We start from the raw sequence: 27,339 nt of genomic DNA on the forward strand, positions 1-27,339 counted from the left end.
TCCCTTTGTATCCAAACCATCCAAAGTCATATACTACTACACAAGCATACCTGCTGTGTATGTTTACTTTCTGGCCTTTGGCTAATTATAGTAAGTGCAATAAGTTCTGCCCATCTAGGCTGACTTTACCTGAGGTAGAGGACTATATTCTAAAGGAGAATTTAGATTAGTGATAGTATATCCCGCTCAATAACCTATAGGCTCAGTTTTAAGGTATGATCCAATCAACAAATAATATTAGGTCAGGTTGTCGATAGGAGTCTCTAATAAATTTGAGTGAGGTACAGAGAATTCCCTGAGGTAAGATAATAATGAGGTTCCTCTTCTTTTGGTAGGGGAGGAGAGTGGCAGGATTCAGAGTATTGCAGTGGTGAATTGTGATGTGAGAAGGAAAGAGTAATAGCATCTCATAGGTTATTAATTGGCCAGTTGAAAAGCATGTGTTCTGTCTGTGGTAATATCTGTATTGAATGGGGAACCATAAAGTCATGTGGGTAGGTCAGAGCTAGTTCAGCAGAAGCTTCAAATTTTTCAGGGACGGTTATCACCCTAAGATAAGGGGGACAAACCTTTCCAGGTGGGTCAAGAGTGAGGCTATAATAAGCAATGTTTGTGGTTGATTGTATTTAGAGGTTGGGATAGTAGATAAAAATTGAGCTGGCCATTTTAGTGATATATAGAACTTGCCTCTGATGGACTTCTAACAAAGTCCTCATTTACTGTACCTCAAGCAGTTTTCTACTTCCTTTATGTCATGAGGCTATCAACTTGTTTTTAAATGTTATGTTCATCAAAAAAATCTTGTCCCTGAAGTTAACTTCTCTAATGGAGGTTTTCTTCCTTACTTTAAAAAAAAAAGATTTTTGATTTCTTTATTTATTTGAGAGAGAGAGGAAGACAGCACGTGTGAGTGAGCATGAGCAGGTGGGAGGGACAGAGAGAGAAGGAGAAGCTGACTCCCTACTGAGCAGGGAGCCAACATGGGGCTTGATCCCAGGACTGCCAGATCATGACCTGAGCCAAAGGAAGACACTTAACCACCTGAACCACCCAGGCACCTCTTTCTTAGATAGCTAATATCTAATCTAATATCTAATATCTATATATATATTAGAACAGCTTTTTAAAAAGATTTTATTTTAGTTTATTATTTTAAAAAATATTTTGTTTATTTATTCATGAGAGATGAGAGACAGAGGGAGGCAGAGAGGGAGGCAGGCTCCCTGTGGATCAGGGAGCCTGATTCAGGGCTCTATTCCAGGACCCTGGGATCTGGACCTGGGCTGAAGGCAGACACCCAACTGACTGAGCCACTCAGGCACCCTTATTTATTTATTTTAGAGAGAGAGAGAGAGAGATAGAGAGGCAGAGACAGAGACAGAGAGAGGAAGAGAGCATGAGCAGGTGTGGAGGGGCAGAGGGAGAGGGAGAGAATCCCAAGCAGACTCTGCACTGAGTGCAGAGCTCATAGGGCTCAATCTCACATCCCTGAGACCATGACCTGAGCCAGAATCGAGAGTCAATGGCTTAACCCACTGAACCATCCAGGTGCCCCCTTTTTAGAACAGTTTTATATTTATGGAAAATTGAGCACATAGCACAGTGTTCCCATATACCACTGCTCTTCCATATAGTTTCCCCTATTACTAACCTCTTGTATTACTATGGTATGCTATTGCAATTAATAAAACAATTAATAAAACAATATTAATACATTATAAACAACTAAAGTCCATAGTTTATGTTAAACTTCACTCTGTGTTGTTCTAGGAGTTCTATGAATTCTATGAGTTTTGACAATTGCATAATGTTGTGCATCCATGTAATATCATACTGAATAGTTTCACCACCCTACAGATCCCTTGTGTTCCACCTATTTACCTGCCTCCCTCTGAGCCTTGGCAACCACTCATCCTTCTACTGTCTCTATAGTTTTTCAGAATGTTACATGGTTGGATTCATATAGTATGTAGTCCTTTCAGATTGGCTTCTTTCAATTAGCAATATGCATTTAGAGTTCCTCCATGTTTTTTCGTGGCTTGTTAGCTCATTTCTTATTTTTTATCAGTGAATACTATTCCATTGCATGAATATATCACAGTTTGTTTACCTGTCTCCCTGTTGAAGGACATCTTAGTTGCTTCCAGTTTCTGGAACAATGGTGTTTTGATGGTTCTCATCAAGTTGAGTTAAAATTTCAAGGGTTTGCCTAGGTTGCTTATGCACAAATAGACACAAGAGGTTTTTGTAGTTAGAGATGCCTAGAGAAAGAGGCTGTTGAATGGCCTTCTTCAGGTTATAAAGCCCTGTTCGCATATGTGTTCCCCAGGTGAGGGTTTCTGTCTGAAGACTTAGTCAATTCAAAAAGAGGTGTTTCAATCTCAGAAAAATTTGGCACCAATTGTTTGGATGTTTGCCAACATCCAGTTAAAATAAAAAAATACTCTCAATTGTTCTTTTTTTTTAATTTTTTTTTATTTTTATTTATTTATGATAGTCACAGAGAGAGAGAGAGAGAGGCAGAGACACAGGCAGAGGGAGAAGCAGGCTCCATGCACTGGGAGCCTGATGTGGGATTCGATCCTGGGTCTCCAGGATCGCGCCCTGGGCCAAAGGCAGGCGCCAAACCGCTGCGCCACCCAGGGATCCCACTCTCAATTGTTCTTTGTGAGGGGTTTAGGATATGTTTGGGTGGTCTTTAGTCTACCAGGACAGACCATTTTTCCTTTTTAAGATAAGCCATGTTCTAAATAAAGGGTAGTACTTGGGCAAAATTATAACTTATCTTTTAAAACTTTATGTTTCTTTTATGCTAAGGCTGGGGGCAAGTAAATGTAATCCTTTTTACACCTTTCCTTGTTCTCTGAACAAAGTAGGAGATTATCTACACATTGTATTTGGACTAAATCACAAAGGAAATTTAGATCTTTTAAGTCTTGATTGAGGACCTGGGAAAAGTAGGAGGGGGCACTAGTGATCTCTTGGGACATGACTGTCCAGGTAGATTGTTGTCCTCTCCAGGTGAAGGCAGAAAGGTATTCATTGTTTTGAGCTAGAAGCACAATTGTTGCAATTATTGAGCTAATTGATACATAATTTAAAATAGGAACGCTTAAATTTTTCTAGAGATAAAGGAGGAGGTATTCATTAAAGAAGAAAAAAGTTTATATGACATTGATTAAAAGTTGTGAAATAAGGGCAGGTAGATATATTTTTTTATTGGAGTTCAATTTGCCAACATATAGCATAATACTCAGTGCTCATCCCATCCAGTGCCCCCCTCAGTGCCCATCACCCAGTCACCCCCACTCCCCGCCCACCTCCCTTTCCACCACCCCTTGTTCGTTTCCCAGAGTTAGGAGTCTCTCATGTTCTGTCTCCCTTTCTGATATTTCCCACTCATTTTTTCTCCTTTCCCCATTATTCCCTTTCACTATTTTTTATATTCCCCAAATGAATGAGACCATATAATGTTTGTCCTTCTCTAATTGACTTATTTCACTCAGCATAATACCCTCCAGTTCCATCCACGTTGAAGCAAATGGTGGGTATTTGTTGTTTCTAATGGCTGAGTAATATTCCATTGTATACATAGACCACATCTTCTTTATCCTTTCATCTTTCGACACCGAGGCTCCTTCCACAGTTTGGCTATTGTGGACATTGCTGCTATAAACAGTGGGGTGCAGGTGTCCCGGTGTTTCACTGAATCTGTATCTTTGGGTAAATCCCCAGCAGTGCAATTGCTGGGTCGTAGGGCAGGTCTATTTTTAACTCTTTGAGGAACCTCCACACAGTTTTCCAGAGTGACTGCACCAGTTCACATTCCCACCAACAATGCAAGAGGGTTCCCCTTTCTCCACATCCTCTCCAACATTCGTTGTTTCCTGCCTTGTTAATTTTCCCCATTCTCACTGGTGTGAGGTGGTATCTCATTGTGGTTTTGATTTGTATTTCCCTGATGGCAAGTGATGCGGAGCATTTTCTCATGTGCTTGTTGGCCATGTTATGTCTTCCTCTGTGAGATTTCTGTTCATGTCTTTAAGGGCAGGTAGATATTAAAAAAAACAATCAGAAGTCTTGAAAAGGAAAAAATGCAGCATATGAAATGTATACTCTCTTATAAAGAACATAAACAGAATTTTGAAAATATAAAAGGACAGAATCAGTGAATTTTAAGAGAGAAAGTGGGTTATCATAAAGGTCACAAAAACAGAATATGGATACTAAGAGACATGAGGATAAGAGCACTGATTAAGTAGCATGACCATTTGTCTGTTAGAAGTTCCAGATAATGGAGACGGATCCAATGGCCCAAGAGATGATGACTCATTCCTTTTTGAGATTTTTTTTAAAAAGTTAATTCTCCAGATTTAAAAAGCTCATTGAGTTGCAGCAGGCAAAATTTCTCCCACTAAGCACATCACATTGAAGCTGTAGAATATCAAGGTTAAGAAAAATGCTAAAGTAAATCCTAAACAGAATCCCTACAAAGGAGTGGCAATACAAATGACAGAAGGCTTCTCACCTGCAACAATACATGGCAAGGCAAATAATAGAGCAATATCTTTAAAGTAATGAGAAAGTATAGGCCTTATTTTATTTTATTTTATTTTATTTTATTTTATTTTATTTTTTTAAGTAGGCTCTATGCCTAATATGTAGCCCATCAGGGTTATGTAGCTTAAACATGGGTCTTAAACTCACAACCCCAAGATCAAGAACTGAGATGAGATCAATAGTTGATTGCCCAATAGACTGAGCCACCTAGGAGCCTCAAATTTTAGAATTCCACTTCTCACTAGAATATTACACAGGATTGAGGGTGTAATTGAAATATTTGCAGACATGCAAAACTAAGATTTATACACAGGCCACAACTGAAAGAATTTTATTTTTTAAATAATTTATTTATTTATTCATTCATTCATTCAATTATTCATGAGAGACACAGAGAGAGTGGCAGAGACAGAGTCAGAGGGAGAAGCAGGCTCCCTGCAGGGAGACTAATGCAGGATTCTATCCCAGGACCCCAGGACTCCAGGATCAGGACCTGGGCCAAAGGCAAGGCTCAACTGCTGAGCAACCCAGGCATCCCCTGAAAGAATTTTAAAGAGGGTACCTTGGTAAGAAAAAACACCGGGACAGAATAAAGTAGTGGAATGCAAGAACAGAAGGTGAGCAAAGACACTGGCAAAGCATGTTGGCTAATCTAAATTGTAGTTATTAATGTTCAACAGAAAAAGGAACATCTTGTTGACATCAAATTTATCATGAATAATTTATTTTGTTATCAGGTAAGCCTGCAGAAATATGATATTTTAAAATTAGAAGTTGTATGTATATGGTTGTTTGTAAAAACAAAACAAAACCAAAAACAAAGAAAAAGTACCCAGTGTAGAATTAGAATTGTATCAAATAATATGGAATAGCAGAAAGGCAAAGATATTATATTGTTAGGAGGTGCATATCACCCCATTAATAGGTTAAACAAAGAAGTACAAAAGTCATCTATGCATACGGAAGAGTTTGCATTAAAATTCAACTTAAAAAACCCTTAAAGTGACCCAGCAGTTACTGTTTTTCCCTTTCTACCTTCTTTTCTCAAGTACTCAGGAGGGCATCCAGGTTTTAAAATCCTTGAAGCCCCAAGTCTGGTCCCATTTGCTCTGTTGGTAGGTTTCTGTATGTACCCAATGACCCAAAGGTTCCATGTAGATATTTTATGTATACATACAATTAACTGCCAACATTTATAATAATTTGAGAAAGCCTTTGTAGTCAGTCCAAATAGACAAAACAGAAGTCCAACATTTTTTTCATGATTAGAAAGACTAAAAACTAATCTTCAACAGCATAAGGGCTATCTACCAATCATGCACAGGAAAAATATCATGCTTTCTGGTAAAATTTAGAAACACTTGCATTAATACAAGCCATGAAATAGGGATGCCCCCATCAACCATACTATTGAACCTGGAATTGGAGTAATAGCCAATTAAAAAACCAAGGAAAAATAAAATATAAGAGGCTTGTCAAAAAAAGAGATAATATTCTCATTATTTTGGAAGTATTATTGTCTTTATTAATTAAGCAAGATACTCTACAGATAAGCCATTAAATAAATTAAATAATTTTTCTGGATACCAGATCAACATCACAAAGTATTTCTATATGCCAGTAACAATGTACAAAATATATTTAGGATCTTAGACTATCAAAACACAGAGTCTTTAGAATTATAAACTTTTCCAGCACAGGAGAATTATCTTAAAAATATTTTGGAAGCAAATAATGGAAAAAAGTTGGTTCTTTTGGGGAAAATCCCCCCAACCTAGCAATATAGTTAAAATATTTCATAACATTCTCATTAAAGAAAGGAAGGCACACAATCACTGCTTCTCATTCTGTGTTTGTTTTGTAACCAACAAACATCTGTCCACATATACTTATTTGTTAGGTTCCCCGAAAGCGTCTACAGCCACCATAAAAGTCAAAATGGCAAGCTTGTCATAAACCAGCACGGACACTTGGGCCAAAAGAGCATCAAACGAGCATCTGTCCGTTATTTATCCTTGATGATTCTTGCAAGTTGTGCAATGTACACACAGCCGCTGGTAGAAGGCTCTCTGAAGGTGCTCGCTGGGTGGCAAGAGGCTGCGGGAGCCGTTCATTCCTGGAACAGGCGTCTCCGGGCCTTGGGGGAGGGTCCTGGAGGGCGCTGGGGGCGCACGTGGGGACCCGGACTCGGAGAGGGCGGCAGAGGCTGGAGTGGCGAGCCGGGGAAGGGCTCCAGGAGGTGGGGGTCCAGGTCGAAGTAGCGGAGAGGAGAGAGCCTCTTTGGACCAGGGCCGGGGGCCCGCGGGCGCGGGCGCGGCCCGGCCACCCCCCCAGCGCAGGCCCGCAGCTCAGGCGCCCAGCCGGCCGTGGGGCCCGCCCGCGGCGGCGGGAGCTCGGGGTCGGCGTCCTCCGCACAGGCCTCCTCCTGGGCGGCCACGTCCGGGACAGACGCGCAGAGGGCCTCGTGCGGGCCGGCGGCTTGGTGCCCGGGCGCGCTCGGGACGGCGCCCTGCTCCGGGCCGGCAGGCGGGTGGCCCTGGCCCCCCGCGCGCAGGAGGGCCTCGGGGACCAGCAGCAGGGTGAGGCCCCCGAGGGACACCTGCAGGACCGACGTGGGCTCGGGCTCGAGCACCAGGTCGACGTCGTCCAGGAGCAGCTGCAGGGCAGAGCCGGCGGCCAGGACCACCACGGAGGCGAGCGCGCCGGCGGCCGGGGGCCCCTCCATGCCTTGCGGGCCCTCGGGCTCCGGGGTGCGGCGGCGCTTGGCCGGGCCGGGTCCTCCGCGCGGCGGTCCCCAGCAGGGCTCGGGGTGGGCGCTGGGGCTGCGGGGCCGGCTGCCCATCCCCGGGCCGGCGCTGCGGGCGGCGCTCCCGGGGCCTGGGTCCCGCACGCGGTGCCGGGTCTGGACGCCAGGGGAGGCGGCGGGGGGCGCGGGGCGACGCGGCCCGATGCCCGGGACTCGGGGGGGCGCCTCCCGGGAGGCCCGCGGGCCGGGGGCTGGTGGCGCGAGCAGCGGTGCAGGGCCTGGCCTCGGGCGGCGTTGGAATCGCAGGTTCTTCACACCGACGGGTCTGAGCCAATGGCATTTCAAAGGACGCGGCGGAACCAGAGTCGCAAAATGTCACGCGAGGCCCCGCCCCTTCCGAGGCCCCGCCCTTCCGAGGCCCCGCCCCTTCCGAGGCCCCGCCCTTCCGAGGCCCCGCCCCGCGCCCTCAGTGACCCAGGCTGTGGCGAGGGGAAGACTTCCGAGGGCCTCTAGGAGGCCGAGCGATGGGGCCGCCTAGGGCGTGGCTCCCAGTGTCAAGATCTCGGCCTTCCGCGAGTTGACCTCAGCTGGAAAAGTGATTACGTTTCATTTCCCATCAGTGGAAAGCTGCACCAGGATGGGGAGATGTAAGGCCCTCCCCCCCGGAGCCCCGCCCCGGAAGTGACGAGCTCTTCTTTCGGTTGCGCAGCGAGAGGAGTTTTTGGTCCTTATCCTTACGTCAGCGCGCAAGTGGTGACCCCGGTCAGGACCTTTCAGAGGTGCTGGAGGGGAAGTAAGATTAGCGTTGCTTATGTTACTAGCTGGCCCGGCATGATCAATTTATTACTTAAAATATACATATCTGTTTTGTACAGTAGTAATTATTATACTGCGATCATCAGTGGTCGGAGTTTATTTAGTTCGACGTAAAACACAATCACGAAGTCTATCTATCTTTAGCCCAATTTACAGATGATGAAAATGTCCTGCAGAGCGTTAATCCGCTTGCTCAGAAGCCCAGAACTAGTAGAACTGGGTCTGACACGACAAGGCCCACTTAAGATGCAGCGTCAGTGACTTTGATCTGCGTGGTGCATTGTGGCTGCAAAGAACGAAGGTGTGGTCATCTCGTTTTCTAGTGTTAATAGAAAAAAACATCCACCACTGATTTCGGAATAAGTAATACCCCTAATATGGTTACAGAGGACGAGAAAACATTTCCTTCCACCCCTCCTGTGCCTTATCCAAATGATTGCTCACTTTATACTTTTTTTACAAAGTGGCCTATTTATACTTTCATTTTTAGGGCTGTGTAGCATTCCTTTGTATGGAATTATTTTTAAGCCAGACCTCTCTTAATGGGCATTTAAGCTAGTGGTTTGTGACTTGGCGGCGTTGCCATTCCCTGGCAAATTCGTGGAAAATGCAGATGCTTTCCTCCATCCCCAAATTACTGGATCAGAATTCCTGGAGCATAGGACCTAGGAATTCTCTGTAAGCACCTCCAAAAACATTTTTTTTCTGTTTTACACTGAAGTTTAAGATCACAGTTTTTATTAGCGGTTGAGAAGTTTGGGTAGCAGGGTGGTTATGCCTGCTGTCAGGGCCCTGATTGTTGGTGACAGGGTTATGAAGAAAACTCAAACTTCTTGGGCTGCATTCAGGATTTTTCCTTGCACAGCTGGCCTACATCTTCTCTTAGGGCGGGGTTTCTGGCGTTGCTGGCTGCAGGAGGCACTGTCTTCCTGAACTAGCAAGGACTGTGCGGCAACGCAGCGGAGGTGCGATGAGGGGCAGGGGAGGAGAGAAATCGGGCTGCTGGGAAACTGCAGTCCCCATGGAGTGAATGTGGACGCCGCTGGAAGCTACTCCGAGGGTCCCAGGTGATAGGAGCCACTGCTGTGCTGCTGGTGTTCAGGTAGAAGATGGTGGTAGTGGTGTGGTTGGGGGGTCGGTGGGGAGGAGCTTGCAGGAATCACTGCGGTTGGCCCTTGAAATTTCTAGCGAGGGGAATAATGGGAGTTCCACTCAGTAGAGTGAAAGTGGACGTGCCCTGATGTAAGGCACAGATGACGACTCTTGAGCTCACCAGGACACAGGGAGGGGTGTGGGGCTCCTGGCCTGCCCAGTAGTGGGGCTCTGAGCAAGGTGGATCCTGGCCTTGACTGGTATCACCTGGTATCTGCTGCTCACTTGACTTAAGCAGGTCCACTTCGCAGCTCATCATTGTCCCTGGTCCTGTGAATCCTCACTGTGAATTCCCCTTCCAAGGGAATATGGTCCTGTCCTGAGACAGAACAGTTAGCAGGGCTCCTGGAGTAGATGCGCACCTGATTTCCCCTTCTGGTCATCCATTTCCTACTTCGGTGATTGAGGAGCAAGTCATTTCACCTTCTCTGAGCCTCCATTTCCTTACCTGTAAAATGGGAGAATGCCATCTACTGCTGGGCAGTTATGAGATAATGTATGTAAAATGTTGTTGGAACAATTTTTTTTATAAGATCATGTCTGTGAACTGCCTAAGATTATGACAATGAGAGGCATCAGTTAAAATTGTAAGCATATATTGAAAGGAGAATTGGTCCCCAGGGACAAACATATCTGGAACACTATATGAAAATCATCAGTCGAGATAGCCCTTTGTTCTTGGTTCCTAAGCAGGGTTGGGGCAAAACTACTTGTTATAAAGGAAATTCCTAAGAACCTTAATTAGAGTTTCTTTTTTTTTTTTTTTTTTGTGCTTTTCTTCTTTTTTTAAATAGAACGGGGGAGGGGCAAAAAAACCCCAAAAACAAAAAACAAAAAACAAACTCCAAAACAAAACACAAAAAGAAATGGAAGCACCATCCATCGTGAGGGAAAGAAAAGATGCAAACACTTTGGAATGTTCACAGAGCATGAGGCTAACTCTCTACAGAGTGTGGCTAGGCAGCTTAGTGAATTAATTGCTTATGAATTAAAAATAAATTATTATAAAATAGATTTCTGTACATTTTACATACATATAATCTCTCTGGATATGTAAGCCAGGTTGGGAGGTCCCAGGGCCGCGGGGGCCATCAGTCCCAGCCGAAGTCCTGGCCGGTCATCTGGTAAAACTTCAAGTTGAAGGGCCTGTAGAAGTCGCGCAGCCTGCGCACCACGTCGCGGTGGATGTCGGGGTGGGTCCTGCCCTTGGTCTTGCCCAGGCAGTGGGGCTTGCTGCTGCCCTCGGCCTTCTTGAGGCACGGGAAGTTAATTAGAGTTTCTGAAATTCAAACTCAGAGCATGTACTGAGAATCTGTCTTCCTTAACATTTCACTTTATGAGGATCCAAAGGACCGTTGGGTCAATGTGTTGTATTTGTTCAAGATAGTATAATAATCATTGTTATTATTTGTTAAATAACGGGGACACATCCAAACGCTTTCCAATTCTTCCTAAATAAAAGCCCAAGGCTGCTTTTGTTGCTGTTGTTGTAAAAAAAAAATGTTGTTGGAACATAGTAAGTGCTTAGTAAATAGTAGCGGTTTACTGTTTATTATGTTAATAATCTGTCTCTCCCACTTTACAATGTCAGTGCTGTTTGCCAGCGTCTTGAGCCGTGTGCTTGGCATGTAGCAGGCATTGTGCAAATGGTAAAAATATCATCATCATCATCATCATGATCCTCCTAAAAGGGGGTCTGATCTGTTAGAAAGTACTCCTCAAGATCTTTTTAAAATTTTTTAAAAAAGATTTTATCTATTTATTCATGATATGATTCAGGCTTGTTGATCAGATACCTTCCATACTGCCTGATTTTAGTTTCCTGCAAGAGTCCCAGGGACTGTCAGGGCCACTCATTGGGTTTCCTTGGGGTCATTCAATACGGTCTAACCAATCAGAAAATGCTTGCATCGCTCTGCGGGCGGAATTAGCTACTATAGCTTCAGGTTCCGGGCAGGGTACAGGGTGGCCACAGACAGGTCCTAGTCGAAAAAAAAAGTGGAGGTCACTTGGGTACTGGAAGTTAAGTGCAAGGTGGACATGAATGAGAGTCGAGTTTCCTCAGCATTGGGCGTCAGGGCACTCGACTCCTTCATTGTTGGACTGGAGACCGGGAGGCCCAAGCCCTATGCTCCGTGCCCTGCCACTGGTCTTGGCATCGGCTGTTACGTTACTTTCTAGAATGCATAACTGGCTTTAAGAAAATTTTATTTACATAAGTAATAATACCTGAATATATTCTCAAAAAAAATATAAACAGTGTAGCTCTCCCTTCCACTCCCCACCAATCCCTAATCCAGGACTGATGTGGTAAGATACTCTCTTTGTATTTACAAACAAAACATAGGGTATTTGTTTCCTTCCTGGAATGGCAAACTATTGTGGGTATTTTTCTGTAATAAGTTAGGGCTTACTGCTCCTTGGTATTGTTATCTGCAAAATACATGATCTCTTCTGTCTTTTATGAAGAGATCTTCGTCAACATGCCATCCCAGAGTCTATATCTTGTTTGAAAATTTTGTCTAAGTACAGGAAAAGGCGACTTCAGATATCTCTTGTACAGCAACTCCTCTGTCTTTTCCTGAAGAAGAATAATTATAGTGGCCCATTCACTTTCTGCTCATCTCAAAATAATTCTGGTAATTCTGGTATATCTTTACTTTCTGAACACATCACTGAGGGGTGAATGGCATTATACAATTACTGATGGTATTACAATGATTAGATATGATCATGGCCTAATGTTATCATAAAATCATTAATACCTTACTGTTTTAAAAATATTTTATTTATTTATTTGACAGAGAGAGATAGAGCATGCACACACAAGCAGAGGGAGTAGCAGAGGCATAGATGGAAACAGGCTCCTCACTGAGCAGGGAGCCCAACCTGGGGCTCCCATCCCAGGACCCTGGGATCATGACCTGAGCTGAAGGCAGATGCTTAACTGACTGAGCCATCCAGGTACCCCAATACCTTACTATTTTAAGAATGCCCAAATTGACAGTAGTTATTTGGATATATGGCCTTTTAAAGGCTAAAGCTGAAGCTAAATTGCAATTTTTTTTTAAACAAACACTTAGGTTTCTCTATTATATGATTTCTCTCTCTCCTTCTCTCTCTCTCTGTGTATGTATAATTTTAAAATTTATTTATTTTTTAAAAAGATTTATTTATTTATTTATTTATTTATTTACTTACTTACTTACTTACTTACTTATTTATTTCACAGGAGAGCATGCCCTCTCCCAAGTAAGGGGAAGGGCAGAGGCAAAGAATCTCCAGCAGACTCCCCCACTGAACCTGGAGGGGAGGGGAGCTCCATCTCAAGACCCATGAAACAATGACCTGAGCCCAAGTCACCAGTACCCCTTCAACTCACTGAGCCCCTTATTGATTTTATTTTTTTTAATCTTAAAGTGCAAACGCCTTTATTGTTTGTAAAGGGAAGTGGAAGAGGAGGGGACAATGGCAGCTCTGGCTCCAGGGACAGCTCCAGAGACTTCAGTCCACTGCTGTCCTTCTAGTGATTTCTGTATGTTAATTTTGCTTTCAGATTTCTTATGAAATTGTCTTTTTTTTCCCCGCTTTCTAGGTTTACAAAAATCATATGGTCTGCAAATGTCTTCTCTTCTCTTCTTTTTTATTTTTTAAGGCTTTTATTTATTTATTCATGAGAGACACAGAGGGGCAGAAACATAGGCAGAGGGAGAAGCAGGCTCCCTGTGGGGAGCCCGATGTGGGACTCGATCCCAGGACCCCAGGATCATGACCTGAGCCAAGGCAGACGCTCAACCACTGAGCCACCCAAGTGTCCTTCTTCTTGTCTTTTGAAATTTTATACATCTGATTTCTTTCTCCTTTTTAATTCTGTTGACTAGTACTTCCAGTACAATGTTAAATACTAGTGGGAAAGAGACTTCCTTTTTTTGTTCTAGACTTTGGAGGGAATGCTGCTGGTGTTTGCCTGTTAAGGATAATACTGGCTGTTGCTCGGAAATTAATGTCATGTCAAAGAAATATCAGTATCTTTTGTTTTGAAATATTTCCAAAAAACCACCATTTATCCTTCATTAACTTTTTACATTTTGCCACATTTGCTCTATATTTCCTGTCTCTCACAAAGACCACACGAGATACAGATATATATATATATATATCTTTGAATCATTTGATAGTACATTGTATATATTAGGCCTCTTGACTCCATAATATTTCAGTGTGTGTGTGTGTATATATATATATATATATTTTAAAGATTTTACTTATTTATTTATGAGAGGCAGAGAGAGAGGCAGAGACATAGGGAGAGGGAGAAGCAGGCTCCCTGTGGGGCTCAATCCCAGGACTCTGGGATCACAACCTGAGCCAAAGGCAGATGCTCAACCACTGAGCCACCCAGGTGTCCCCTAACAAGAATATTCTTGTATATCTTTAGTATAGTTGTCAAATTAAGAAAAATTTAACATGGTTGCTATACTTTAAGAGTCCATTTTCCAATTTTGTGTGTTGTACCAATAATGTTTTTAAAATATATACCTCTATCTATCTCTACCTTTTAAAAATTTATTTTATTTATTTATGTATTTATTATGTATTTATTATAATCAATCAATCAATTAATTAATTAATTATTTTGCCTGTAAGGTACAGGTGAGGATCATGTATTTCTTTCACATGTCATGTCTAAGGGGGAGAGGTGTGAGGAGGTGGAGAGAGAGAGGGAGAGGGAGAGAAGGTTAAGCAGGCTCCACTCCTGGCATGGAATCCACCTGGGGCTCCATCCCAGGACCCTGAGGTCATGACCTGAGCAGAAAGCAAGAGTTGTATGCTTAAATGACTGAGCCACCCAGGTACTTTCTATTTGGGTGTAGTCTCAGTAGTTTATTTTTGGTTTTGTTTCCCTTGCCTCAGGAGACCTATCTAGATAAACATTGCTACAACTCTTATAATAATAATTCTTAAAAACTACTTTTCCTCAATGTTAATATAGTTACTTAGCTCTCTTATGGTTACTGTTTGCGTGTTATATCTCCTACCGTTTCAACTCATTTGTTTCTTTGAATCTCAAGTGTGTGTCTTATAGACAACACATAGTTGGATCTTGCTTTTTTTTTTTTTTTTTTTAAATCCAGTCCAACAGTTTCTGCCTTTTGATTGGGATATTTGTATTTATGGTCAATTATTTTTGTGGTTGAATTTACACTTGTCATTTTGATATTTATTATCTAACTCCTTCTGTCTTTTTTTTTTTTTGTTCCTCTGCTATTCCTTGACTTCTTTTGTGTTAAGTAAATGGTATTTTTGTGTGTATCATTTTAAAATTTCTCTGTTGACTTTTTAGCCCTATTATTTTGAGCTCTTTGTGGTTGGGATCTAGGGATCACAATATGCATCTTAACTTGCTACAATCTGCTTGAGAGTAATACTAACATAATTTCAATACTATATAAAAATGTTGCTCTAATATAACATCATTCCTTCTTTTTCATTCTACAGTCTCATCTATATTATATTCATATATGTTATGAATCTAATAATATAGTGTTATAATTATTGCATTTTACAGTCTTCTGTCTTTTAAGGAAGAGAGGAAATGAGAGAATATATTTATAACGTTTCTTAATAATAGATTTTATTTTTTAGAGCAGTTGTAGGTTCACAGAAAAATTGAACAGAAAGTAAGAACAGTTCATGAATACCTCCCTTTACACATGTATAGCCTCCCCAACTATTAATATCCTGCACCAGTACTTATATTTGTTACAACTGATGAACCTACATTGACACATCATTATTACCCAAAGTCCATAGTGTACATTGGGGTTTATTCTTGTCATTGTCTGGTTCTGTGGGTTTTGACAAATGTATATTGACGTGTCTGTCATTGTGGTATCATACAGAATAATTGCCTTAACAATCCTTCTGGTAACCATCAGTTTGTTCTCTGTAGTTAAGAGTCTGTTTATTGGTTTGTCCCTATTTTTTTTTCTTCTTTGCTCATTTGTTTTGTTTCCTAATTTCCACATATGAGTGAAATCATATGGTATTTGTCTTTCTCTGACTTATTTCACTTAGCATTATACTCTTTTGTTCCATTTGTGTTGTTGCAAATGGCAAGATTTTATTCTTTTTCATGGCTGAATAATGTTTCATTATATATGTATACTATGTATGTATATATATTGATATATACACATATACATCTTTATCCATTCATCTATCCATGGACACTTAAGGCTGCTTTCATAATTTGGCTATTGTAAATAATCCTGCAATTAACATAAGAATGAATTAGGTTTTTTTTTTTTTTAATTTTTATTTATTTATGATAGTCACACAGAGAGAGAGAGAAGCAGAGACATAGGCAGAGGGAGAAGCAGGCTCCATGCACCGGGAGCCCGACGTGGGATTCGATCCTTGGTCTCCAGGATCACGCCCCGGGCCAAAGGCAGGCGCTAAACCGCTGCGCCACCCAGGGATCCCTGTTTTTGTAAATACCCAGTAATGTGATTACTGGATTGTAGTTACTTTTAACTTTTGAGGAGCTTCCAAACTGTTTTCCACAGTGGCTGCACCAGTTTGCATTCTGACCAACAATACACGAGGGTTCTTTTTCTTCATGTCTTCATTAACACTTGTTTGTTGTGTTTTTGATTTTTTTAGGCATTTTGATAGGTGTGAGGGGATATTGCATTGTAGTTTTGATTTTCCTGATGATGTTGAGCATCTTTTTATGTGCCTGTTGGCTATTAGTATATCTTCTTTGGAGAAATTGCTATTCATGTCTTCTGCCCATGTTTTTTTTTTTTTTTTTTTCTCTGCCCATGTTTTAATTGGATTATTTGTTTTTGGGTGTTGAGTTGTATAAGTTCTTTATATATATTGGATACTAACCTTTTATCGGATATGTCATTTGCAAATATCTTCTCCCATTCAATAGGTTGCCTTTTAGTTTTGCTGACTGTCTCCTTTGATGTGTAGGAGCTTTTTATTTTGATGTAGTCCCAATAGTTTATTTTTGCTTTTATTTCTCTTGCCTGGAAAAAGTCACTATAGCCAATATCAGAGAAGTTCTGCCTGTGATCTCTTCAAGGATTTTATGGTTTCAGGTCTCATTTTTAGGTGTTTAACCCATTTTTAGTTTATTTTTATGTATGGTGTTAAAAGGTAGTCCAGTTTCATTCTTTTGCATGTGGCTGTCCAGTTTTCCCAACACCATTTGTTGAAGAGACTCTTTTCCCAATGTATATTCATTCTTCCTTTGTTGAAAACTAATTGACCATATAATTGTGAGTTTATTTCTGGGTTTTCTATTCTGTTCCATTGATCTATTTGTCTATTTTTGTGCCAGTACCATATTGTTTTGATTACTACAGCTTTGTAATATAACTTGAAGTCCATAATTGTGATACCTTCAGTTGTGTTTTTCAATATTGTTTTGGCTATTTGGAGTCTTACGTGGTTGCACAAAGTTTAGGATTATTTGTTCTAGTTCTGTGAAAAATGGTTTTGGTATTTTGATATGGATTACACTAAATGTGTAGATTGTTTTGGGTAGTATAAGCATTTTAACATTATTTATTCTTCTAATCCATGAGCATGGAATATCTTTCCATTTGTTTATGTCATCTTCAATTTCTTTCGTCAGTGTTTTATAGTTTCCAGAGTACAGCTATTTCCCCTCCTTGGTTAAGTTATTTCTAGGTGTTTTTTATTCTCCATGCAATTATAAATGGGATTATTTTTTAAATTTCCCTTTCTACTGCTTCATTATTAGTGTATAGATGTGCAACAGATTATCTGTATATTGATTTTGTATCCTATGACTTTACTCAATTCATTTATCAGTTCTAGGAGGTTTCTGGTGAAGTCTTTAGGGTTTTTTATATATAGTATGTTGTCTGCAAATAGTGGAAGTTTTGGTCAGCCCCGGTGGTGCAGCTGTTTAGCGCCGCCTGCAGCCTAGGGTGTGATCCTGGAGACCCGGGATCAAGTCCCACTTCGGGCTCCCTGCATGGAGCCTGCTTCTCCCTCTGCCTGTGTCTCTGCCTCTCTCTGTCTCTGTCTCTCTATGAATAAATAAATAAAAATCTTTAAAAAAATAGTGGAAGTTTTAAATCTTCCTTACCAATTTGGTTGCCTTTTATTTCTTTTCGTTGTCTGATTGCTGTAGCTAGGATTCCAATACTATGTTGAATAAGAGTGATGATAACTCAGCCATTAGAAATGACAAATACCCACCATTTGCTTTGACGTGGATGGAACTGGAGGGTATTATGCTGAGTGAAATAAGTTTGAGAAGGACATTTTATGGTCTCATTCATTTGGGGAATATAAATAATACTGAAAGGGAATAGAGGGGAAGGAAGAAGAAATGGGTAGGAACTATCAGAAAGGGAGACAGAACATGGAAGACTCCTAACTCTGGGAAACGAACTAGGGGTGGTGGAAGGGAAGGAGGGCGGGGGGTGGGTGTGACTGGGTGGCGGGCACTGAGGGGGGCACTTGACAGGATGAGCACTGGGTGTTATTCTGTATGTTGGCAAATTGAACACCAATAAAAAATAAATTTATTATTAAAAAAAGAGTGATGATAATGGGCATTTTAAAAAAGATTTAGGGACGGGAGGAGCAAGATGGCGTAAGAGCAGGGTCCCCAAATCACCTGTCTCCACCAAACTACCTAGAAAACCTTCAAATTATCCTGAAAATCTATGAATTCGGCCTGAGATTTAAAGAGAGACCAGCTGGAATGCTACAGTGAGAAGAGTTCGCGCTTCTATCAAGGTAGGAAGACGGGGAAAAAGAAATAAAGAAACAAAGGCCTCCAAGGGGGAGGGGCCCCGCGAGGAGCCGGGCTGAGGCCGGGGCAAGTGTCCCCAGGACAGGAGAGCCCCGTCCCGGAGACGCAGGAGCTGCACCGACCTTCCTGGGCGGAAAGGGGCTCGCGGGGAGTTGGAGCAGGAACCAGGAGGGCGAGGATGCCCTCGGGCTCCCGGGGACAGTAACAGCAACTGCGCGCCCAGCAGAGTGCGCCGAGCTCCCTAAGGGCTGCAGCGCGCACGGCGGGACCCGGCGGGACCCGGAGCAGCTGAAGGGGCTCGGGGGCGGCTCCGCGGAGGGGGCTGCGCGGCCCCGGGAGCAGCTCGGAGGGGCTCGGGCAGAGGAAGAGGCTCCGTGCGGAGGGGGCTGCGCGGTTCCAGGAGCAGCGCGGAGGGGCTTGGGCGGCGGCTCCGCGGAGGGGGCTGCGCGGCCCGGGAGCGTGAATCCACCAGCGCAGGCCCCGGAGCACAGGGCGCCGGGACACAGCCCAGGATCCCGCCTCCCCCGGGACAGGCAGAGGCCGGGAGGGCCCAGGACAGCGAGGACGCTCCTGCCCCAGCTGAGCAGATCAGCGGCCCCGCCCTGGAGCCTCCAGGCCCTGCAGACGGAGAGCTCCGGAGTTCCTACAGGAGCTGAATCCAGGTTTCCAGAGCTGGCTCCGCCACTAGGGCTGTTGCTCCTGGGGCCTCACGGGGTAAACAACCCCCACTGAGCCCTGCACCAGGCAGGGGCAGAGCAGCTCCCCCAAGTGCTAACACCTGAAAATCAGCACAACAGGCCCCTCCCCCAGAAGACCAGCTAGACGGCCAAGTTCCAGGGGGAGCCAAGGCACTTAAAGTACACAGAATCAGAAGATACTCCCCGTGGTTCTTTTTTTGTTTGTTTTTGTTTTTGTTTTTGTTTTTATTTTGTTTTGCTTTTTGATTTGTTTCCTTCCCCCACCCCCTTTTTTCTCCTTTCTTTTTCTTTCTCTTTTTCTTCTTTTTTTTTTTTCGTTTTTTTTTTTTCTTCTTTTTCTTCCCTTTTTTTTTCTCTTTCTCTTTTCTTTCCTTCTTTCTCTCCTCTCTTTTTCTCTTTTTCCCAATACAACTTGCTTTTGGCCACTCTGCACTGAGCAAAATGACTAGAAGGAAAACCTCACCTCAAAAGAAAGAATCAGAAACAGTCCACTCTCCCACAGAGTTACAAAATCTGGATTACAATTCAATGTCAGAAAGCCAATTCAGAAGCACTATTATACAGCTACTGGTGGCTCTAGAAAAAAGTATAAAGGACTCAAGAGACTTCATGACTGCAGAATTTAGAGCTAGTCAGGCAGAAATTAAAAATCAATTGAATGAGATGCAATCCAAACTAGAAGTCCTAACGACGAGGGTTAACGAGGTGGAAGAACGAGTGAGTGACCTAGAAGACAAGTTGATAGCAAAGAGGGAAACTGAGGAAAAAAGAGACAAACAATTAAAAGACCATGAAGATAGATTAAGGGAAATAAACGACAGCCTGAGGAAGAAAAACCTACGTTTAATTGGGGTTCCCGAGGGCGCCGAAAGGGACAGAGGGCCAGAATATGTATTTGAACAAATTCTAGCTGAAAACTTTCCTAATCTGGGAAGGGAAACAGGCATTCAGATCCAGGAAATAGAGAGATCCCCCCCTAAAATCAATAAAAACCGTTCAACACCTCGACATTTAATTGTGAAGCTTGCAAATTCCAAACATAAGGAGAAGATCCTTAAAGCAGCAAGAGACAAGAAATCCCTGACTTTTATGGGGAGGAGTATTAGGGTAACAGCAGACCTCTCCACAGAGACCTGGCAGGCCAGAAAGGGCTGGCAGGATATATTCAGGGTCCTAAATGAGAAGAACATGCAACCAAGAATACTTTATCCAGCAAGGCTCTCATTCAAAATGGAAGGAGAGATAAAAAGCTTCCAAGACAGGCAGCAACTAAAAGAATATGTGACCTCCAAACCAGCTCTGCAAGAAATTTTAAGGGGGCCTCTTAAAATTCCCCTTTAAGAAGAAGTTCAGTGGAACAGTCCACAAAAACAAAGACTGAATAGATATCATGATGACACTAAACTCATATCTCTCAATAGTAACTCTGAATGTGAACGGGCTTAATGACCCCATCAAAAGGCGCAGGGTTTCAGACTGGATAAAAAAGCAGGACCCATCTATTTGCTGTCTACAAGAGACTCATTTTAGACAGAAGGACACCTACAGCCTGAAAATAAAAGGTTGGAGAACCATTTACCATTCGAATGGTCCTCAAAAGAAAGCAGGGGTAGCCATCCTTATATCAGATAAACTAAAATTTACCCCAAAGACTGTAGTGAGAGATGAAGAGGGACACTATATCATACTGAAAGGATCTATTCAACAAGAGGACTTAACAATCCTCAATATATATGCTCCGAATGTGGGAGCTGCCAAATATATAAATCAATTATTAACCAAAGTGAAGAAATACTTAGATAATAATACACTTATACTTGGTGACTTCAATCTAGCTCTTTCTATACTCGATAGGTCTTCTAAGCAAAACATCTCCAAAGAAACGAGAGCTTTAAATGATACACTGGACCAGATGGATTTCACAGATATCTACAGAACTTTACATCCAAACTCAACTGAATACACATTCTTCTCAAGCGCACATGGAACTTTCTCCAGAATAGACCACATATTGGGTCACAAATCGGGTCTGAACCGATACCAAAAGATTGGGATTGTCCCCTGCATATTCTCGGACCATAATGCCTTGAAATTAGAACTAAATCACAACAAGAAGTTTGGAAGGACCTCAAACACATGGAGGTTAAGGACCATCCTGCTAAAAGATAAAAGGGTCAACCAGGAAATTAAGGAAGAATTAAAAAGATTCATGGAAACTAATGAGAATGAAGATACAACCGTTCAAAATCTTTGGGATGCAGCAAAAGCAGTCCTAAGGGGGAAATACATCGCAATACAAGCATCCATTCAAAAACTGGAAAGAACTCAAATACAAAAGCTAACCTTACACATAAAGGAGCTAGAGAAAAAACAGCAAATAGATCCTACACCCAAGAGAAGAAGGGAGTTAATAAAGATTCGAGCAGAACTCAACGAAATCGAGACCAGAAGAACTGTGGAACAGATCAACAGAACCAGGAGTTGGTTCTTTGAAAGAATTAATAAGATAGATAAACCATTAGCCAGCCTTATTAAAAAGAAGAGAGAGAAGACTCAAATTAATAAAATCATGAATGAGAAAGGAGAGATCACTACCAACACCAAGGAAATACAAACGATTTTAAAAACATATTATGAACAGCTATACGCCAATAAATTAGGCAATCTAGAAGAAATGGACGCATTCCTGGAAAGCCACAAACTACCAAAACTGGAACAGGAAGAAATAGAAAACCTGAACAGGCCAATAACCAGGGAGGAAATTGAAGCAGTCATCAAAAACCTCCCAAGACACAAGAGTCCAGGGCCAGATGGCTTCCCAGGAGAATTTTATCAAACGTTTAAAGAAGAAATCATACCTATTCTCCTAAAGCTGTTTGGAAAGATAGAAAGAGATGGAGTACTTCCAAATTCGTTCTATGAAGCCAGCATCACCTTAATTCCAAAGCCAGACAAAGACCCCGCCAAAAAGGAGAATTACAGACCAATATCCCTGATGAACATGGATGCAAAAATTCTCAACAAGATACTGGCCAATAGGATCCAACAGTACATTAAGAAAATTATTCACCATGACCAAGTAGGATTTATCCCTGGGACACAAGGCTGGTTCAACACCCGTAAAACAATCAATGTGATTCATCATATCAGCAAGAGAAAAACCAAGAACCATATGATCCTCTCATTGGATGCAGAGAAAGCATTTGACAAAATACAGCATCCATTCCTGATTAAAACTCTTCAGAGTGTAGGGATAGAGGGAACATTCCTCGACATCTTAAAAGCCATCTATGAAAAGCCCACAGCAAATATCATTCTCAATGGGGAAGCACTGGGAGCCTTTCCCCTAAGATCAGGAACAAGACAGGGATGTCCACTCTCACCACTGCTATTCAACATAGTACTGGAAGTCCTAGCCTCAGCAATCAGACAACAAAAAGACATTAAAGGCATTCACATTGGCAAAGAAGAAGTCAAACTCTCTCTCTTCGCCGATGACATGATACTCTACATAGAAAACCCAAAAGTCTCCACCCCAAGATTGCTAGAACTCATACAGCAATTCGGTAGCGTGGCAGGATACAAAATCAATGCCCAGAAGTCAGTGGCATTTCTATACACTAACAATGAGACTGAAGAAAGAGAAATTAAGGAGTCAATCCCATTTACAATTGCACCCAAAAGCATAAGATACCTAGGAATAAACCTCACCAAAGATGTAAAGGATCTATACCCTCAAAACTATAGAACACTTCTGAAAGAAATTGAGGAAGACACAAAGAGATGGAAAAATATTCCATGCTCATGGATTGGCAGAATTAATATTGTGAAAATGTCAATGTTACCCAGGGCAATATACACGTTTAATGCAATCCCTATCAAAATACCATGGACTTTCTTCAGAGAGTTAGAACAAATTATTTTAAGATTTGTGTGGAATCAGAAAAGACCCCGAATAGCCAGGGGAATTTTAAAAAAGAAAACCATATCTGGGGGCATCACAATGCCAGATTTCAGGTTGTACTACAAAGCTGTGGTCATCAAGACAGTGTGGTACTGGCACAAAAACAGACGCATAGATCAGTGGAACAGAATAGAGAATCCAGAAGTGGACCCTGAACTTTATGGGCAACTAATATTCGATAAAGGAGGAAAGACTATCCATTGGAAGAAAGACAGTCTCTTCAATAAATGGTGCTGGGAAAATTGGACATCCACATGCAGAAGAATGAAACTAGACCACTCTCTTTCACCATACACAAAGATAAACTCAAAATGGATGAAAGATCTAAATGTGAGACAAGATTCCATCAAAATCCTAGAGAAGAACACAGGCAACACCCTTTTTGAACTCGGCCATAGTAACTTCTTGCAAGATACATCCACGAAGGCAAAAGAAACAAAAGCAAAAATGAACTATTGGGACTTCATCAAGATAAGAAGCTTTTGCACAGCAAAGGATACAGTCAACAAAACTCAAAGACAACCTACAGAATGGGAGAAGATATTTGCAATGACATATCAGATAAAGGGCTAGTTTCCAAGATCTATAAAGAACTTATTAAACTCAACACCAAAGAAACAAACAATCCAATCATGAAATGGGCAAAAGACATGAACAGAAATCTCACAGAGGAAGACATAGACATGGCCAACATGCATATGAGAAAATGCTCTGCATCACTTGCCATCAGGGAAATACAAATCAAAACTACAATGAGATACCACCTCACACCCGTGAGAATGGGGAAAATTAACAAGGCAGGAAACAACAAATGTTGGAGAGGATGCGGAGAAAAGGGAACCCTCCTACACTGTTGGTGGGAATGTGAACTGGTGCAGCCACTCTGGAAAACTGTGTGGAGGTTCCTCAAACAGTTAAAAATAGACCTGCCCTACGACCCAGCAATTGCACTGTTGGGGATTTACCCCAAAGATACAAATGCAATGAAACGCCGGGACACCTGCACCCCGATGTTTCTAGCAGCAATGGCCACTATAGCCAAACTGTGGAAGGAGCCTCGGTGTCCAACGAAAGATGAATGGATAAAGAAGATGTGGTTTATGTATACAATGGAATATTACTCAGCTATTAGAAATGACAAATACCCACCATTTGCTTCAACGTGGATGGAACTGGAGGGTATTATGCTGAGTGAAGTAAGTCAGTCGGAGAAGGACAAACATTATATGTTCTCATTCATTTGGGGAATATAAATAATAGTGAAAGGGAAAATAAGGGAAGGGAGAAGAAATGTGTGGGAAATATCAGAAAGGGAGACAGAACGTAAAGACTGCTAACTCTGGGAAACGAACTAGGGGTGGTAGAAGGGGAGGAGGGCGGGGGGTGGGAGTGAATGGGTGACGGGCACTGGGTGTTATTCTGTATGTTAGTAAATTGAACACCAATAAAAAAAAAAAATCTCTTAACTATTAAAAAAAATAAATGATGGTTGTGAAAAAAAAAAAAAAAAAAAAAGATTTAGGTATTCATTTGAGAAAGAGAAAATGAGAAGTGGGAAAGGCGGGAGGTGGGGGGAGAGAGAGAGAAAAAGAGAAAGAAAAGAGCAGACTCGCCTTGAACAGGAAGCCTGATGTGGAGCTCAGTCTGGGACTGAAGATCATGACCTGAACCAAGGGCAGACACTGAACTGACTGAGCCACCCAGGTGCCCTGACAGTGGGCATTCTTATCTTTAGGAAAAAAGGTCTAGTTTTTCCCCTATTGAGTATGATATTGCAGTGGGTTTTCATATAAGACCTTTATTATGTTGAGGTATCTTGTTGAGGGTTTTTATCATGAATGGATGTTGTACTTTGTCAGATGCTTTTCCTGTATCTATCAAAATGATCATATGATTTTTATTTTTTTCTCTCTTTTTTTTTCTTGAGCTTGATAATTTTTTTTCTCACTAAAGGTTTAAAACCAAAGTAGTTTCTCTTTGCAGCAAATGTACATTAGAATAGAGTCTGTATAGCCAAGGGCTCTGGGCCCTGCCTTGCCCTATGTCCCTGTATTTCCTGGGCCAAACCTGAAAATAAATATAGTGTTATTGCTCTGCAGGACATAGAGGCAATGTACTTCCTACCCCCTGAAGTGGCTGGGTGGGACTGATGGTCACTCTAAGGGTCCACAAGCTGATACCTGCTTAGGGTTATTGCTTCAAGGGGAGCAGTAATACCTAATGCAAATAATGAGAAGAGGAACAAAGTGGGGAGGGGCCTTTACTTTTTAAATCCCCCTCTGGAGAGGGGGTTGGATTAAGCAGCAGCAAAAGCATCACCCACTGGGACACTGTGGCTTCCACTCCCTTTTGCAAGGCCCCCTACACTCTGGGGGCATGTTATGGCTTGCAAGGGTCAGCACTGTGTTCTGAGCCTGAGCACACATGTCCCGGCTTCTAAGAACCCCTGGGAGGGGGAGAGGGAGGGCATAGGGCCTACTCCCAGGGACTGATGGTATTGCCCTGGCCCTGCCAGCAGTCTGGCACTGCCCAGCCCCCAGCTCTGCCCTGTTGGGGCTGACCATGTACTGGGCAGGTTCTGCCAGCATCCCCTCCCATACTCACCCCTTGCCTCTGTCCATCATGGTCTTGAGCATCTCCAAGAACAGCTTGTGCATGGGCACCTTGCCCTCCAGCTTCACCCCATAGAAATGGACCATCACTTTGCCCACTTTCTAGCAAAGGGGTGGTAGCATGAGCAGCCTGCCTGCCTGTCACTGCTCAGTACCCCTCCAGGGCCCAGCCTGCCTGCTTCATATTCCAGCAGGACTTCCTGTAGAGTTTCTCACAGCTGCTCCACAACCTTGGCATCCTCAAAGAGCACAGAGTCTGAATTGGCAAGGGTCATGGTCTTCAGCAGGACCTATATACCTTATGCTCCAGCCACAAAGCCTGTAGTTGCCTTACCAGTTACAGCAGGACAGTCCCTAGTTTCCCCCAAGCCAGCTGCTTGTGCCCCCTTTGCATCCAGGACCAGGTCTTCAGCAAAGGCCCACTCACCCTGTAGTGGCAGTGAGTGCTGGACCACACCCAACACCAGGACCTCCATCTATACCCTCTGTAGACATCTGGTCAGACAGTGACTGTGATGATAAGCCTGGGATGCTCTTAGCCCAGCTGATGGTGACCATGATCTCTCCATCAGAGAGGTCACAGAGGGTAGTCAGAGCTGGAAGTTTGGGGGCCCACTGGGTTGGGCATAAGGTTCTCAGGCTCAACCACAGGAGGTAGGACACCAGTGCATTTACTGGAGTGGTTCTCTGAGTGCTTCTAGCTACTTCCAGGGGTGTAGCAGGGTGGGAGCCTGGGAAGGGCACTGGGTCCACCTCTAGCTGCTGCTTATACTTCTGTCACCCACCCCAGATACTGTCCAGACATACCCCCTCCTTGAGCATGTCCACCCCCGGGCACTTGGTGAAGGGACAGGCCTGATAGGGCTGTGTCTCTGCTTGGTGAACTCATACTCATTGGAGGCTGGGCAGCTATACTCAATGTTCTCCTGGATGGTCCTCTTGAAGAATGCTTTGTAGGCCTTACAAGGTGCTACAATCATAGTGGTAGCTGGATGCCACATCCCCATAGAAGTGTTTGGGCATGGGGCTGAGCAGCAGCTTCCCACCACCTGCTCAGCAGGCCCACCCCTCTCCATATCCTCCTTTTTCTTGTGACCTGGGGTGCAGTGGGTGGGAGCTGGACTAGGAGCCGGGGGTGGGGATGAGGGATGGGAGGGGCTTGGTCTCTAAGGAACCCTTTGGGCTGTTGAGGCTGGCTGGCACTGCCATGATGTAAAGAGGCTCAATACCTACAACCTGGCTGGACATGGTGCTGGTCACCTGGAGGCTCCACAGGGTGGGCGGGCAGGCATGGGGACCCAGGGCCAGAGCATGCAGGTGAGCCTGGGGCCATCAAAGGCCCCTCCTCTGCCCTACCCTGCCTTGTCCCCTCACTGGGCAGAGCTGCAGGCAGCTTGTAGGATACAAAAGGACATGCTTCCTACTTTGCTTCCTTCAGCTGACAGGAGGTTAGGCTTTTATTCTTTTATTGATGTAATGTATCATCTTGATAGTTTTATGAATATTGAACCACCCTTGCATCCTGGGAATAAATCCCTCTTAATCATGGTGAATTACTTTTTTCATGTATTGTTAGATTTGGTTTGCTAATATCTTGTTGAGAATTTTTGCATCTATGTTCATCAGAGCCTGCAGTTCCCTCTTTTGTAGTGTTTTTTTTTTTTTTTTTATCTGATTTTGGTATCAGGGTAATGCTGGCCTCAGAATGAATTTGGAAGCTTTCCTTCCTTTTCTATTTTTTGAAATAGTTTGAGAAGAGGTATAGGTATTAACTCTTCTTTAATGTTTGGTAGAATTTTCCTGTGAAGCCATCTGACCCTGAAATTTCTTGTTTGTTGGAAGTCTTTTTGATTATTGATTGATTCAGTCTCTGGTAATCAATCTGTTCAAATCTTTTATTTCTTCTTGCTTCAGTTTTGGTAGGTTGTACATTTTTAGGAATTTATCCATTTCTTCGAGGTTGTCCAATTTGTTGGCATACGGGT

The 27,339-nt window shown here is 42.9% G+C and overlaps 1 protein-coding gene and 1 pseudogene across 1 annotated transcript; both read right to left on the reverse strand.

Annotated features, from left to right (window-relative positions):
* Window positions 1-5,397: 5,397 nt before the first annotated feature.
* On the reverse strand, window positions 5,398-7,402 carry LOC125753406 (proline-rich protein 23A-like). Its single transcript, XM_049099739.1, has one exon. It carries the CDS (start codon window positions 7,400-7,402, stop codon window positions 6,671-6,673), a length of 732 nt encoding a protein of 243 aa, XP_048955696.1. The 3' UTR covers window positions 5,398-6,670.
* Window positions 7,403-10,365: 2,963 nt separating this feature from the next.
* LOC125753422 (steroid hormone receptor ERR1-like) lies at window positions 10,366-26,602 on the reverse strand (annotated as a pseudogene).
* Between the last annotated feature and the right edge of the window lie 737 nt (window positions 26,603-27,339).

The sequence above is a fragment of the Canis lupus genome, chromosome 23 (assembly GCF_003254725.2).
Source record: "Canis lupus dingo isolate Sandy chromosome 23, ASM325472v2, whole genome shotgun sequence".
Classification (NCBI taxonomy): Eukaryota; Metazoa; Chordata; class Mammalia; order Carnivora; family Canidae; genus Canis; species Canis lupus.